Consider the following 17,099-nt stretch of genomic DNA (forward strand, 5'->3'; position numbering starts at 1 on the left):
ACAGAGAGGCTCGGCACTAGAGATAGGTGGCAAATTGTTTTTCTGTGCCGTGAGAGATTTCAAGATTTCAAAACCCTCTCGCCAGCCCAATTCCAAAACAGGGTGAAAAGTCAAAATCTTGAAAAAGTTCACAAACCAATCATCTGGGAGGGTGGCGGAAGGAGATCTATTCGGGTCAATGTTCATGTTTTATTTGGATCATCTTGAAATGTTTCATTTACGTTCAGACATTTTAAATTTTTGTAAAACTGTGTTTAGTCTAAAGGAATTAAAATATCAAACTCAAAAGTTGTTTTGAATGGAAAAAATGAATCTTTTTGTTTGTAAAATGTTGACACGGGACGACTTGACAATTTTGAGGCATTTGTCTTTTTTCAAGAATGTTTTTGAATAGGGGAATCCATCAGAGGTGACCCTCTGTGGTTCTTGTGAACAGTTTCTGTTTGAATAAATTGACATTTTCTGCTGAAAAAACATTGTGTTTGAAAATCCCCAGCCAGCTCTACCCAGAACCTCTCCTTACAGCTGTGCTGTTAACAGTGCAGCTCAGCCTGCAGGGAGTCCCTCAGGAAAGCTACTTAACTGCTCTAGTTTTATTCTTTTTTGGCTAAGAAGTCAGTAAAACAAAAACCACTCTCGGTGGTTCCTGTTTGAAGATGGGAGGGCTCTGGAAAGCCATCTCTTTTTCCAGCAGGAACACTATGTTCCGTCCAATAGTTTTATAGCATCAGAAATGAAGATGAACGGGCTCATTAAAAGCCAGTTTTTTTTTATTAAATAAAAAAAAAGGAAGCAGCTGTTTTTAAAATGGTGCTGAAATCTATACTGTCCTAAAGTAACTCCTGTGCTTTAGCTAACACACAGGACTGCCTGCCATACCGTTTGAACTTCTTTAGCTACAGTCGTGTGTCAGGATTTGTATTCCACTGAATTACAGAGCGTTAGATTTGTATATCACAGGGACAGCAAATGAAATAAGAAGGGAATCTACAAATATTAGGGCACAGTATTAGTTATGTTTCCTTACCAGAAAGTTTTGAGACAGGCAGTGGGACTTTTGGTGTTATAACAGGACTGAGTTTTGTAACCACATTTCTGTTGCATAAGCTTTGCTTTCAAGACGCTTCAGCCAATCAGAGGGTACAATAAACAATGTGCAAAACAAAGAGTCCATTCAATGACTACTAGTGTTCTGGGGAGGACATGCTATTGATCTTCCTAAAGTTGTATACATTCTTGTATACGTAAGTCTGAAGGCATAATTCCTAGAGGCAGTGAGACTCCAGTGAGACTTGGAAAATACCTGAACCATAGCTGAAAAACGTCTCAAAAGCCAGCATCGGGAGGAACACTGTGAGTAATATTTCTAAATCTTCTAAACAACATGCAAGGCCTGTAATTTCAGCTAGGAAAATAAAGAAACCTTTCCTATCAACAGTAAATCAAATGGAGGCAGTAGGAGAAAGGTGGCTTGTGAAAATGTCATTAAGGCATAAATTATTTCCCTCCTAGATTTCCACAAGCAAGTGCTTATTTCCCCAGTGCTCACTAATCAAAGGACTCTTCCAAATATGCTAGTAAAGAAAGTTTGTGTTAGTTTTTAATCTCAGTTACACCATTGTAAATCCAGAATAGCCCTAGTAAAATCAATGGAATTACTCCAGATTTATGCTAGTATAATCCAGATCAGAATCTTTGTCTTTTGTTTAAACGATCTCCCTACTTCTGGAATCTATTATTTTAATTGAAATAAATTGATAATTAAAGGATAAAAAAAACAGATATGAAAAAAGCTTGCTTGGACTGAATAGAGAAAAAACAAATTTCCTCTCCCTCTTCTGGATGGTGCATTTGGGTGGAGTTAAATCCAGGAACAAAGAACAGCACTCTAAAATTATCCATTCATGTGTGACCTGGAATTCATTAGTTTAACCCTTATCACCTCAGAACCATTCACTTATTATTGCTATGCAATATAGAAGGAATAGCAGCGCTGACTGTTATTTGATACAGAAAACTTTAGCACTACTGGGATACACAAAAAATCATATGCCCAAAGTATGGAAGTTTTACTTGGATAGATACCATACAATTTTTCCTAGATGTCAACATTCTTGCCCAAAAGATATTTTTTGAGAAATCCTCTGTTATATTTTCAAATGTCTCTCTACAAAATTGATGTATAGATTTTAAAATCTATAAAATATCCGTGTGCTGTACCAGTATTTCCAGCCAATAGATGGAGAGGTAATACCAAGGTGAAAATAAGAGATTATTTTTGTAGGATTAAAGACTCATAGGGCTTGTCTACACTACAGAGTAGATCAAAGCTGTTACAGTCGATCTTCTGGGGTTCAAATGAGCAGGTTTGGTGAAGACACACTAATTCGAACTGGGACGGTGCTCCCGTCGGTGCCGGTAGTCCGGGTCCTCACAAGGAATAAGGGAAGTTGACTGGAGCATGTGCTCTTGTTGACCTCCCGCTGTATGGACGGTGCCAAAACACGATGTAAGATAGTTTTACTCCAGCTATGTAATGCATGTAACTGGAGTTGTGAATCTCAAGTCAATTTTCCCTTGAGTGTAGACCAGGCCTTAGACTTATAGATTTTAAAGTCAAATGGAACATGAAAAAGCTACATTGAAGGAAAACAAGCAAACAAAAAGGTGGATGTGAAACCAGAGCAGAAGACTGAAGTAGAGTAAAAACCTAGAAAAAATGGAGAAAGTGATAGGTTTGCCTGATCCAGTGTAAATGCAATTGTGATGTAAATGTAAGGGGACTGTTACCCCTTACTAAAACTCTGTGGGAGTTTTTTGGTTTGCCAGCTCCCAGTATCAGAAGGGGAAGGGTTCATGAGACTGACAGACCCCAGAGACAATGGAAAGCAGCCAACACGCCAGCTCAGCCTGATTGACAGGCTGGACAGACCAGTGAGGAAAGAGAGAGGCCAGGCCCCGTCCTCCCTGTGAGCTGGGATTGTTCTGGGTCTCTCTGAGCAAGGAGAGAGCTGAGAGACAGCTAGGAGCAGCGCAAGCTGTGTGCAGAAGAAGTTTTGCAGCTGCAGAGCCAGACACAGACAGCCCAAGGAGTGCAAGCTGTGTGGAGAGACAGTTTTGCAACAGCAGAGCCAGGTATACACAGCTCAAGGAGTGCAGACCCTGTGTTGAGCAGCAGACTGGCAGTGCTCAGAGAGCCAAAAGGAACAGAGAAGCAATGCAAGGAGCTGAAGACTGGCCAAGCAGCACAGCCTGCAGCTGGGTGTGGTGAGCAGCTGGGAACTGCAAAGTGTGGGGAGAGGCTCTGGACTGGGAGAGGGGTCTGGCCATTTCAAGCTTGAGTCTGTGTGGTCACTACCAGAGCTAGCGTGTCCAGCCTGTAGCCCCCCTGCAGCACATTCAGGGCCTCTAAGGAAGAGACTGTGAACTGTCCTTACACTCTGCAGACTGCTGTTTTGATGTCCCTGTGCTACAGAGCAGGGCTGTGTGTTCTCATTTAACCAGTCTCATTGTTTCTTATTCTTTTCTCTTTAATCAGTTGTTGTTTAATAAATTGTATTTGCTTTGAACCTTATGAAATGATCACTGGGCCAAGAAGGCCTGTAGTGTAAAGAGAGCACCGTGGAGTGGGGACACCCTAACTCCTGCCCCTAGTGACTACAAGGTCGGGGATTAAGCCCCAGGAAACCTGGGCCCAGCCTTGTTGGGGTTTCGAGGACTCTGCTACTCCGGAGAGTGGAGGGGGAGCCCTCAGGATCAGGGGAGCCGTGGAGTAAAGGAAGTGGGAGCGGGGACTCAGATCCTTTCGCTGGTTCATTTCACCGGGGTGTATAGAAGCCAGGAAAGTTCCCCACAATAGCGGGACCATTTCCCCGCTTACATAAAGAAGAGAGATTTGCAGATGTTTGCTAGTTGTTTGGTCTCTAAACATGCTCACAATAGACCCATGGGCATTTCTAACGCCCTTCCTCCATTACTCCTCTAAGTAAATGGGTCCAGGCTGTCAAAGAGGCTGGTTGCTCTGACCATATATGGATGCTCCATTTGAATTCTTTAGTATATTGAATGTGCCGCCCTTATCACGCCTCCTGCTCTATTTCTCCATTCACTTGGCATTCAGTTCTTCACTCATGAGTAATGGGGGTGCTTGTGCCCATCCTCTCCCAGAATAGCAAACTGGGGACATTACATTTGTGTTGTACATGCACAGAATGATTACAAGTTACAGGCACTTACTTCACCATCTACAACGTGCTTAGCTCATTAGGGAGCCTCTTCTACCAGTCATGTATGTTACCCCAGCACAGGAAGTGTTGAAGGTGGCCTTGGAAGTCTAAAAACGAGGGGATGAAATTCCACTTGGTTTCCTGCTCATGTTCTGGTTTTCCTTTCCCATCCTACAGATGTTTACACACAACAAATGGAAGATTTTCGTAATGCTTCTGGCACTGGCCACTTACACGGCCATGGTGGTGCTTAACACTGGAGCTGGTTCAGGGGCATTCAGAGGTAATGCTAGTGAATGTTTTTGATTATACGAGGCTCCTCTCACCCTCAAAACACATGACTACCTGTGTCCTGGAGGGTGAGCCCATCCAGTACAGCAGGGTTGTGAGTCAGGTACCTAATGGTAGAGATTCTAATGCTTTGTCCCTCCCACCCCGTCACTGTTTTGCCCTCTGCTGTTTCCCAGACTCTCTTCCCCCGTGGAGGCACAGCCCATAGTCAGAGATGGGTTGGAGCTGCATTTCCCCAGGTGCAAAGAATCAGCGTATTCCCTGCCAGGCTACAAGGCACAACCTCCCAGCCAGCCAGGTGCACTGCCTGGCATATGGTGATGACACACCGTGCCTCTTCCTTGGATCCTGCAATGAGCTCCCCATAGGAGTTGGGAAGGAACAGCCTCTGATTTTCTCCTACTGCAGGGGCTGCAGTTCTGCCTGGTTTAGTTTCCATTGATCTGAGAGGGCTTTGGACCAGGCTCTATGCGAGTGGTGGACCAGGAAAGAATTCTTGTACCAGCCCTCTCCCCTCCCCGCAAGTGAGGGCTGTCCGGCACTTGGCAGCCAGTGACTTGGCAGCCAGAAAGGACAAGCATCTTCAGTTACAGCTGCCTGTGGGTTATCAAGCTCAGTGGCACCAATTCCAGGAGATTGAGTCTGTCAGCGCTGCGTACCGTGGCTCGCTCCCAGATTTGGCTTTCAAGCCGGGCTGGCTTTTCTGGTTCGGTGTCACTGTCACTCGGTTCCCTCTAACTCGCTCCAAGTCGCACCTGTTCCTCATGAGCAATGAGCCTCACCTAGCCAGTGATTTTGCAGAGACGAGCCCACCACACCACGGGAATCCCTTTGCCCAGAGACCTCTCAGCTTGCACAGCTTTATGCTGACGCGATGAGTTAACACTGAGTGCAGGCGTGTTGATTGGCAGGCTCTTCCCATTACTTGTGCAGTAACATGTTTTCCTGCAATAACCTTCGTTGCTCCAGGTGTATTCCTAAATACTGTTGGAAACATCTCCAATAAGTACAACACCGACTTCACACCAGCTGGCTGGACCTTCTTCATCTGGAATGTCATCTACGCTTGGCAGTTTGCTTGGCTGGGCTATGCTCTGTCAGGCATCTGCAGAAGGTACTTTTTCTCCATAGAATTTGATTGCAGGCATTTCCCTCATGTGCCGCCATAGCTAATCTGACACCCAGCTGAGGATCCTTCTTTTGTCTGAGCAGCAAGGCTGAGTTGCTTCTTCCAGTCTTTGGCCTTCTGATCCCATGGGAATATTTATTTTTTGTATGTTCCCAGCCCTGTGCAAGGTATGAGACAGAAAGGACCTGCCCCCAAATGCTTGCAACCTAGATGAGATGGACATCCACACAGGGCTATTCCTAGGGGAGTGTAGAGAGAAGGGCAACCCACCCCCACACACACTCCACCCCAGGCCCCAGCCTTGCCCTGCCGCTTCTGGCCTCTGCTCTCCCCCTACCTCGTCCCTACTGCACCCCTTCTCCGAGCCCCCGCCCTCTCTCTCTTCCCCTCTCTCTCAATTCCTGAACTCCTGGGCTTCCCAAACTCGCTGCCAATGGGAGTCCCCTCCCAATAAGGAGGCACGTACTGAAGCCCCAGGCAGGAACCAGGGGAAGTGAGGGTGAGGGGGGCGGGACTGAGACCCAGCTGGGTGGAATGGAGAAAATTGGTAGCTCTTTCTTTTGCAGGGGGTGTCATCATAATTCATTCAATCCAGGAAGGGTTTTTTTAAACAGCAGCTCCCAATAGATCCCCTAGCTGCTGAGATTAGGTCCCCAGCCTGAAGTTGCCCAGGTGCACTGAATCACCTCAGCCCCGCTAGCCTCAGGGGCAGGGTGGAGGGTGGTGACAAGTGAGGAATAGCTACAGCCCACATACTCTGCTTAGTGGCTTGCAGTTCAGCCTTCTGGTCTCCCCTCCCTCTCTCTCTCTCCCTTCCCCCAGCCAACCTGGCAGATCTTTCTGACTTCCGAAGTTTCCCTGAGCCCCTGCTGGCTGGTGGCTGGGATGGGGTGGCTGTTAGTCCACAGATTGAAATCCAGCCCTCATAAGTAGTCATGTAAATTTGGTGGCTTAAGTGGAATGAGTCAAGTTGTGTCTGAGACACAAAAGAGTCCATATCCCAGAGAATGCACAACACAACCACTTTTTTGACAGTCTCAGGAGAAAGGACAAAACAATTAAGTGTCCATGAAGACTGAAATAAGGTCAGAGCTGCATCTTTATTTATTTATTAATGAAGCTGCTAAAACGTAAGTAGCGCTATTATTGACTTTAAAAAGTATCAATGGCACGAAGATCCGTAAAGAGAAGTGAAGAAGTTAAAACTCAGCACGCCACTTCTGAAAGACTGCCGACCCTTGGTCTAGGACATTGATGTTAACTATCAGCATAGATGCTAATGATGGGATACGCTGTGTAGGCTAGGTGTGGTTGTAATGCATCACATGCAGTGACGTTGCATGGGATGTAATGAATGAATTAAATGGAAAGCATGGTTTGTAAGGCCACAAAGCCAGAACTCACTAGATTCTGCATTTTCCAAATGCCAGCATTTCATTGGCAGGAATGAACTTGGATGGGTCTACAGAGAGCCAGACTTATTGCCAACGTCCTTCTATCTGGTGTGGATACTGAACAACGCCATTAATGCCGGGTGGCTATTTCTGTGGGACCAAGAGTAAGTGAGCTGTGAAGCGAGGTCTTTTGTAATCCTCTCTTTGGGCCTGATTCACTGCTATGTTACACCATTTTCACCCCTGTGTAACCCTAGCAAAGTAACTGAGTCTGTAGTGGGGTGGAGAGGCCGCACACCAACAGGGAGGGAATCCTCCTCCGGGAACCCTTCTGGGCACAGCCTAGCCCCTTCCTGTCACCTGACCGGAAGTCAGTGGGCGGGGCTAGGACTATAAAGAGCCAGGCTGAAAACTCAGTCTGGGCCCAGCCGCAGTGGGAGACAGAGGCCTGCCCAGAGCTCCCTGCCACAGACACCTGATTAGGCCCGTCAACCAGCCTGCCCCCTGACTCAGAGGAACCGGAGACCTACACCGGGCTCCCTAAGAGGGAGACTGGGACGGGGCCTGGGCCTGCTGGGAAGGACCCTGAGGACCTGACTGAATCCGAGGACCTGCTGGAGCCCTGACGCCCACTTATACCCCGGGTTCGTGTGCGTCTGCCGAACCGGCAGGCCCTGCCAGCCGTACCTGAGAGCCAGGAGGACGTGACTGCCCAGAGGGACCTGCCTGAACCCTGGTGCCAGCTGGCACCCTCAAACCCTGAGAGCCTTCCAGAGCTGCTGGATGAGCAGGACCCCAAGGGCCAGTCCCAGCCCCAGTCTCCCTCTCAGGGAGCCCAGTGTAGGCCTCTGGTTCCTCTGAGTCCGGGGACAGGCTGGTTGGCGGGTCTAACCAGGTCTCTGTAGCAGGGAGCTCTGGGCAGGCCTCTGTCTCCCACTGCGGCTGGGCCCAGACTGAGCTCTCAGCCTGGCTCTTTATAGCCCTAGCCAAACCAAACAGTGGTGGTGGGGCCTCTCCACCCCTCTACAGAGTTACATTGGTGTAAATGCTCTAGGCCAGGGAATCAGGCTTAGTATCTTAATACACTTGGACTAATCATAAGATAGCCTTTATATCATGTTTGGTTTGGCTAGTGTTTGCTTTTGGCCTGTGAGCCAATCTGTGCTAGCTGAACCTAACACCTCTTCCAACTTGCCATTCCTGCTTATTTTAAATATAAGCAGGAAGTGAGAACCAATCTTCTTGTATCTCCCTTCATTAGGCCAGTTAATCTTGTGGTGGTGGGTTATTTTTATGATCACAATCATTTCAGGGGCACAGCGCTGCAGTCATATAGTCCCTGGCTCTCAGAGGAATGCAGTTACTAAATACAAGCAGTGTGAATTGCATAATAAAGTAAAATAGCTGTAGGTTAAGTAAGGGCTACATGTAATTATTAGTTCTGTTAAGGGTTGTTATGAATCTCAGAGCAAGGCTACAAAGTGAGGCATCAGTTGAGCTAATGTGAAATAGAATGAAGCTAAAATGCGGTATCACATGTGTTTTCCCCTAGGTCTCTCATTGCAGCCTTGGTTTTCCTGGCAATCCTCACTTTTACCTGTTACGTTAGTCTCTTCATTTCACACCGCTCCTTGCACATGCATGCCGCTTGGTTCCTAAAGGGTCACAAAGCAGAGCTGTGGCTCATCCGAATTCTGGTATGTTAAATGTGAGCACTGTTATTTATAGAAGAGCTACACAGTCATGCTCAGGCAGCATTAAAGGTAGCAAAGTTCAGATGCACAATGTCAGGAAAGGCAGGTGTTACGATTCCTACCCCAGTGTTAACTCACTCAGGGGCAGCCCTAGACTAGCTGCCAACAACTGGCACCTTAGATGAACCATGCAATCGTCACCCTCGCCTCCAAAGCCCTCAATGATATTGCGCCACCATTTGGTGCCCCATTTAACTTGGCGCCCTAGGCGACCGCCTAGTTCACCTATATGGACGGGCTGCCCCTGAACTCACTTCCCTGGCATGTATCTTCAGGTTTCCCTTGTGTGTCGGTTCCCCATCTGTTGACAGCATGGGAGTCAATAGGAGGAAGTTAAGGCCCCTCCTCTGTTTCATGATGTTTCACATCATCTAGGCTGACAATCATGGTCAGCTGGTAATGTAGGCAAGGGAAGGCATTGCCTTCCCAAAACTGCCTGCACTGCCCGCTGTCCGGGAGGAACTGGGGCCATGCCGCATGGCAGCCCTGGTTCCCAACAGTTGGGAAGGGCTAGTCCCATGCTGTGCAGCAGCCACGTCTCTTAGCTGGGATTGGGTGGAAGTTGGCTGTGGGAGGAGTTGTTAAAAAGGGTGGGGCTTCGGGCAGAAGGGGTGGGCCTTTGTCTTGCCTTCCCCTGCCGCCCATGCTGACTATCCAGATTGCCCCCAAATGGTCCTTAATCCATTATGGATTGGTAACCCTCTACACATTTCTCAGGGCTTCTTTCTTCTGCCTTTCCCTTTTGCTCCATGCTCTGAAGGAAAGGGATTGATCCCCTGACCTTGAGAACTTAGGCTATTTGTGCTCAGTACCTTGCATTGAGGCAATGAAGTTGAGTATCTTCAGTCCCATGTGATCCTCTCTCCACCTCCCCACAGCAGAAACGAGCTCTAAAGCTGCTACCTCATCACTCCCAACCAAGAAACCCTACACACCCTCGCTGTCTGGTGTACCCTAACCCTGTCCCTGACTGAAATGTGCTCTCTTATCCTCCCCGTCGATTGCTTGATACCTAACTGGGAACATGCAGTGGAAAAGTGGGTTGGGTGAGAATACAAGCCTGAGACCAGGGACGATTTCTCAGCGGAAGGCAGCCTGTGAAAACAAGAGTCTCTCCATCACAGGCCTGACCTACCCCAGATGCATGTTCCCTCCCCAGCTTGTCTCCCCACAACTTGCTACAGTCAGGTTCCGGGACTCACTCTCCATTGACAGACAATGCAGCCTTTGGACCCATCAGCATCACACCGACTTTCAATAAGATGAATCCCATTTGGCTCAGTGTTGGGTAGTGTTCCCTCTAATTTTTTTCCATCCATGTGCACCACCAATAGAAACACATGCTGCCAGCTGTGGGTGCTCTGCTAATCATCTGGATGGTACCTGAATCTCTCCTGGGTGGCCTCCCAAGCCCTTAGCTCACAGGAAACACTGGTGTCGAGGGAGGGCTGAATAGGAATTATATATTGCTGTTTGTGGCCCAAATCGCACTCCGCAGAACAAGCCTGAATTTATTAAGACAGGCATGGTGAAGGGTGAGGGTGAAGAACTGCACTTATCAGTAAAGATGGACTCCATCAACCCAGGCTGTAGTGCAGCCTTTATACACCTACTTATGTAGCTGGTGCGTTATCCTGTCAGGGCCCAATATGGAACCACCAGTTCTTTTGGTAGCATCCTTAGCTGCAGCCCCTGACCAACAGCCTTAAAGGCCTACAGGCCCACAGCAGCCAGGCCCACACACTGGCCTCATTAGATAGAAAGGCAGCACTCTCCATGGTTACTTTATAAAGGTCCCAACAAGAAGTGGAAGTTGTCTGAGCAATACACCATTGCCGGCTGCTGAGGCTGCCTTGCCTGTCCCTCCCTTACTGCCTCGCCCCCATCAACCCACTGACTTGACTCCATGTCTAGGATCTTCTGGCTGATCCCTGTAGAGTTCTGATCATTGGCCTGGACAGTCTCTGGTATGGATTGACTTGCTGGCTAGCCAACCACTGTACACACTTGGGGTGTGTCTAGACTACATGCCTCCGTCGACAGAGGCATGTAGATTAGCCAGATCGGCAGAGGGAAATGAAGCCGTGATTAAAATAATCGCGGCTTCATTTAAATTTAAATGGCTGCCCCGCTCTGCCGATCAGCTGTTTGTCGGCAGATCGGGGCAGTCTGGATGCGCCGCGCCGACAAAGAAGCCTTTCTTGATTGGCACAGGTAAACCTGGTTTCACGAGGCATACCTGTGCCGATCAAGAAAGGCTTCTTTGTCGGCGCGGCGCATCCAGACTGCCCCGATCTGCCGACAAACAGCTGATCGGCAGAGCGGGGCAGCCATTTAAATTTAAATGAAGCCGCGATTATTATAATCGCGGCTTCATTTCCCTCTGCCGATCTGGCTAATCTACATGCCTCCGTCGACGGAGGCATGTAGTTTAGACGTACCCTCTACTACTGCTTTGGACTGCTCTCTTGCCTGCCTTAGTCACTGGGCATTATGTCCTCTCTCTGGAGGGGATGGCTGACAATCTGCAAAGTTTGTGCATCTACCAGCCTTACCCCTTCCCACAAACCCCTCTCTGCAGTAGGTCACAAGGCGTTGCTGTGAAGTTAGCCGTATCTCTATTGAGTGGGCTTTCTGTATCCTGCCTCCTACCCCAATGCACCATACTAGTGCCAGATTAACCACCCATTGGGGCATGGAGGAGGGGCAGGTTTAGAGGTAAGAGCATTTGTTTCTCATCCTCACTTGGTTCATCGTTATTCTACATGGCAGGTGCAAAACGGGATTGCGCTGTATGCAACATGGACCACAATTGCCACTCTGCTGAATTTTGCCGTGGTGCTGATCTTCAGTGGGAACATATCTAATAAGATTGCAACAACAACCTCTCTGGCCATCCTTACCTTTGAACTGGTAATATGGTAGGTGACACTAAGAGGCTCTTATTTGCCCCTCAAGGTACCTGGATGCTGCTTACTTCTTGACTCTTTGTGAGTAGCATCAGGGTCATGCTTAAGGTTGCCAGATGGTTGAACCAAAAACACCACCACCCCCAACATAAAAAAACACCAGGGAAAAAATTCTGTGGAGGGGGGGAAAAAAGAGGAGGGGGGAGACCAAAGTTATTGAGCAAAAAAAAAAAAGAAAAGAAAAAAGGACTCTGAGACTTAAACAAAACAAAAAACAAACAAAAAAAAACCCCCAGCATTGAAACAGCATGGCCCCTTTCAGAGACCGTGCAGAGTTAAAATAGGGATAGGAACAGGGGAGCGGTTGAGCACTAAGTCCTAGGGAAGGCATTGCTTCCCCTTGGTCTTTAGGTTTTTGCTGGCAGCCATTTGTTCAAACCAGAACTTAGCTTCCCTGCAGAACCAGGTAAGCATGGGGTTCAGGGGTGGGGGGTGTCAGGGCCCGGGGATGAGCGGGTGGGGAGGCTGGGTCCGGGCACTAGGGTTGCTAGGTGTCCAGTATTTAGGGTTGCCAGGTGTTTGGTTTTCTACCGGACAGTCTGGTATTTGCACCGTCTGTCCGGTAGAAAAATTCAGAAAATACCGGACATGTGCAATGTCTGGTATTTTCTGAATTCCTGGCTGCACGCCGCACGGAACCCTGGCGGGGGAGCGACTGGGAGGCAGGGCTATGATTGGCGCTAGAAGCCTCTGGTCGTGTGCAAAAGCGGTCGGGGGGGGGAGAGAGGGCGGAGACTGGGACTCCCAGCCACTCCCCCTGCCCGGCTTCTGCACACAACCAGAGGCTCCCAGCGCCAATTGTGGCCCCGCCTCTCAGCTGGGAGCCTCTGGTTGCGTGCAAAAGCCGGGCGGCTTCTATGAGCAACTCGAGGTAGTGCCTACCGGGGGCACAGCCCCTTGGACTCTGCCTGCGGTCAGTGGCTGCACCCCCCCCCGCCAGCTCTGCTTCCAGCCCCCCTTCCTCCGGGCCCCCTCCTCCCGTCTAGCCCCGCGGGCCCCCCATCTCTGCTTCCCTTCCCCCCCTTCCTCCTGGCTAGTCTCATGGCCCCCAGATCCCTCCCACCCCGCCAGCTCTGCTTCTCGCCCCGCTCCCCTCCCAGCCAGTCCCTCCCCTGCCCATGATCAAGTGTGTCTGGTTTTTTGGTGGGGTCTACCTGGTAACCTTACTGGTATTTTCACCTCCTGGCCAGGAAAAAAATCAGAAAATACCAGACATTTTAGGTGTCTGGTATATTCTGAACTTTTTTACCAGACAGGAGGCAAAAATACCAGACTATCTGGATCAATACTAGACACCTGGCAGCCCTAGTCAGGCTCAGATACTCTGACTGGGGATTTGCTAGGCCACATGTAGACGAAGGAGCCATATCAGCTTCTTCAGGGGCTGAACACAAGTGAAGACTGGTAATTCTGCTGATGGTACTGGAGTAGGGTGAGTTGAAAATTTACTGTCAAAACTGTTTTCCAAAGACAGTTTAGTTTTTCAACTAAACAACTTTTTTTTTTTTTACAAAAAGTTTTAAAAAAAAAGCCTAAGACCAATAAACAGAAATATATCTGAGTTTGAGCTAACTGTTTTGATTTGGAAATATTGCTGTGGTGCCTCATGGGAGATGTAGTCAGAACCAGGAGCCCGGCCAGTAGAGGAGAATGGGAGCACAAATCACCCAAACTACAACTCCTAGGAAGCATCATGGCAGCATTTCAGAAACAAAACATTTTAGTTTCCAGTCACATTTTCTTCAGTATTGGAATTTCCCCCCAAAATAGAAACTTTCCAATGAAAAATTCAAGCCAAAATGAATTTTGCTTTTTATCATTTTCCATGGAACCCTCCACCTTTTTTTTTTTTTTGACGGGGTCCATACCGGAGCTCATCTCAGGCTCTGAGAAGCGATAGAGAGAGTCTAATCCAGCCTTGGCAAACTCCATTCTGGTTGCCACCTGCTCCTTAAAGATAAAAATCCACTGGCAGGATGTTCATTTATTGCCATCTTTATTTCCTCCCAGGTTTTCTCTGGAAAACTTTGTGCTTGATAAGTATGTGCGGTATAATCTCACTGTGTATCCAGTGGTCATTGTAGCCCTGACTGGCAGTACGTGGAAGAACTACTCCCCTTCACCTCCAGATGACAACAGTATCTTTAAAGGTGCGTCCCTGTCATGTGTCAGCTCATTTTTCTTAGAAGAGGGCAGCAGTCTCTCCTGAATATTTCCAGCATGTCGTTCCCCCAGCTGTTGTGCTCGGAGGAGCCTCTCCTGCAAATGGGGACCTTTAAAAAACAAATAGGCATTTATAAGAAGTCCTTAATTTTATAGAGTGGGAGTGGAGTTAGGCCCCACCTTTAACTATGCAGTGAGTGCTGGGCGTGGGGTTGGAATCAAGCCCTTAAATCACTCCGTTCATTTGATATGGGTTCAGATTCTACTCCACCCCCTCCACCACCTTCTGTGTGAAGCTGACCTGCTGCATTGCCATGGTGCCCAGGACATCTCCATTCTGCTGTTGAGGAGGGTTCGGCAGAGGGGAGAGCTGCTGGAGGGAGGCAAGGACAGGTCTGGTGAAGCCTCAGCTACACATCTCACTGGGGTGGAGGTAGCACATCTGACACAGAGGATGTAGTAGTAGCAACAGCCAGAAAGCCATTCTGCTGCCGCTCTGTGGCCTGGGGGAGGATTGTTTCTGAATTCCTCAGAGCTTCAGCTTTATTTGTGGAATTATGCCAGTTAAGGGTTTTCTTATATCAGATAGGGGTATTCCCCTCCCCAGCCATATACATAGCTATGCTGGTAAAAGCCCTACTGTAGACTGTTATAGTGATACTAGAAGATTTACCCAGCATTGCTTAGGTCCTTAACTCAATTAGTATTTGCCTTTTGGAAAATAAATTGAAAATGCACACGCTGCATTGGAAGCATTGCTCTGGGGCACGGCGGGGGATGAGAGGTTCAGTATACAGGCTGCCCCAGGGAGAGAGGACTGCCCCAGACCTCTCTACCAGAGTTTGGGTCCAAGTGAGAAGTGCCTCTCCATAGCCCCTGCTGCTCCCACAAGCACAGCTGGGGGAGGGGTGCATGTCCCCCCAGCTGGACCAGGTCCAAGTTCATCTGCCCCCTGTGCTCTCCAGCCAGAGTGAGGAATGCAGCAAACTGTGCACGTTCCCCTCGCTCCCTGACAAAGGGAAACAGCCAGCAAGGTCTCCGTACAAATTGGGGAAGGAGCTTCAGCCCCCCCACTCCCCAAAGGGCACCTTGTGGGTGGGAGACTTGGGACTGGGTCAGTCCTAGTCAGGGGAGGGGGAGTGGCCCCAGACAGCCCCTTTTAAATGCCTGGTGATGTTTCCGTCTCTGTTCTGTATAGTTTTATGGAAAGCAATCCCATTCCAGGCACATCCCATTTTCCTGGCACAACCAAATCCTGACCTTGCTGTAAGTTATGAGAAGAGGAAGCTGTATCCTGAATTTGGTGGTCCTACCTCTTTCCATTTAGGGGGAGTTCTTGAACAAACAGACAGACAAATTCTCTCAAATATATAGATAAATGTGCTTCCACTAGTAAAGCATAGGCCAGTTTGGGGAACTGGCATAAACTATAGCTTGGACTAAAGTTTTATCATGATAGCTCTGTTGGGTAGCAATATGAAGAAATCACCCTCTAGCCTACGCAGCTGTGTTGGCAGAAGTCCCAGGGTAGGCACAGCTGTACTGGCAAACAAGCTTATTTCATTCAGAGAACTAGTATAATATACACAGACAAAAGATCTCATTTGCTGATATAAGCTGCATTTCTTCTGGGGAAGTTTCTACTAGGCAAACCCTTTCTAATGGAGACCAGACCTATCCTAGTATTACTGCATCTAAAAAGAGTTGTGTATAAATATATCGGTATAGTTAAACCAGCAAAACCCTAGGGCTGTGTCTAGACTGCATCCCTTTTCCGTAAAAGGGATGCAAATTAGACATATCGCAATTGCAAATGAAGCGGGGATTTAAATCCCCCCCGCTTCATTAGCATAAAAATGGCTGCCGCTTTTTTCTGGCTCGGAGCTTTGCCGGAAAAAAGCGCCAGTCTAGACGCGGATCTTTCGGAAAATGAAGCCTTTTCCGAAAGATCCCTTATCCCTCTTAAAATAAGGGATAAGGGATCTTTCAGAAAAGGCTTTATTTTCCGAAAGATCCGCGTCTAGACTGGTGCTTTTTTCCGGCAAAGCTCTGAGCTGGAAAAAAGCGGCAGCCATTTTTATGCTAATGAAGCGGGGGAGATTTAAATCCCCACTTCATTTGCAATTGCGATATGTCTAATTTGCATCCCTTTTACGAAAAAGGGATGCAGTCTAGACACAGCCTAGGGGTTGACAAGGCCTTATTCTGGCTGAGAGAGAAACAAGAAGGGAGAAAAGGACATTTATTTGCTCTTGCCCACACAATAAAGGGTGTTTCATTTCTTTGACAGTTGTGTTGCTGGCAGTGGCTTGTGTTACCTTTGTTCTTCGGCTGGGAATAGTCATATGGAGACATTATAAAAGGCCTCTAGACCAATCGGATTCTCCAGCCATGAGACTGTGAAGTATATTTCCAAAGTGAAGACCATAAGGCAGAGATGTTTCAATGCATCAGTCAGGCACTTACTCTCTCTTACCACATCCTGGTGCCTTAAAAATCTTTTTGCGAATGTGGAACCATGAACAACACGAAGAGGGTAACAAGGATATTACAATGATTTGGTATAAGCATTCAGGGGTCTCTTTCTTTTTCAGGTCCTCTTTCCTTTCACTGTGATCCATTACACTTTCTCTAGCACCTTTAATTTGATCAGTAGATGTGTTTTATTAAATGATGGTATAAGTTTATACAGGAGGAGTAAATGAAAGGATCCCTCTGACATAATAACGCCTAATGCACCTTCAGGATAAATGGACAATAGCATTCAGATTTGTCCAGCAGGCTTTCTTATGCTGACAGCACATGAATGTAAGGCGGGAGGTCTGGCTACTGGTTTAAGCTCTGCCATGGCTTACCAGCGTGAACTTGGCTACATTCAACAGTGTCATGCCTCAGTTTCCTGACTTGTGCTAATCCCTCACATGTTCACATCATTCATGGGTACAAATCAGTCTGCGAGCCTTGGAGGGGTGATGTAAAATGCTGCATATCCCGTAGCGTGGATACAAAGATGAGACCTACTGGAATAGAATGTGGTGTTGCTTCCATAGCACAATGGGTGAAGTCTTTGTGATGCACGTCTTGTTTTCCATTCCTTCATGTTTTTTAAAAAAACAATAAAGCAACTAATTACAAGACAGCTGTGTTTTCAGCTAATAAACTATTTACACAAA

The 17,099-nt window shown here is 47.8% G+C and overlaps 1 protein-coding gene across 5 annotated transcripts; it reads left to right on the plus strand.

The window, feature by feature from the left end:
• The first annotated feature begins 872 nt into the window (after positions 1 to 872).
• On the plus strand, positions 873 to 17,099 carry LOC102443710 (uncharacterized). 5 transcript variants are annotated; one of them, XM_075925587.1, is made up of 8 exons: positions 875 to 1,353; positions 4,404 to 4,509; positions 5,487 to 5,631; positions 7,091 to 7,204; positions 8,593 to 8,737; positions 11,567 to 11,715; positions 13,774 to 13,913; positions 14,186 to 15,681. In XM_075925587.1, exons 2-8 carry the CDS (start codon positions 4,404 to 4,406, stop codon positions 14,218 to 14,220), a joined length of 834 nt encoding a protein of 277 aa, XP_075781702.1. In that variant the 5' UTR covers positions 875 to 1,353; the 3' UTR covers positions 14,221 to 15,681. The 5 variants fall into 5 exon arrangements, with proteins under 5 accessions (XP_014424512.2, XP_075781702.1, XP_006114139.2 ...); XM_006114077.4 differs by lacking the exon at positions 14,186 to 15,681 and adding an exon at positions 16,217 to 17,099 and having other exon boundaries at positions 881 to 1,353; XM_075925585.1 differs by lacking the exons at positions 875 to 1,353; positions 14,186 to 15,681 and adding exons at positions 1,799 to 3,135; positions 16,217 to 17,099.

This window comes from Pelodiscus sinensis, chromosome 3 (genome assembly GCF_049634645.1).
Source record: "Pelodiscus sinensis isolate JC-2024 chromosome 3, ASM4963464v1, whole genome shotgun sequence".
Lineage (NCBI taxonomy): Eukaryota > Metazoa > Chordata > Testudines > Trionychidae > Pelodiscus > Pelodiscus sinensis.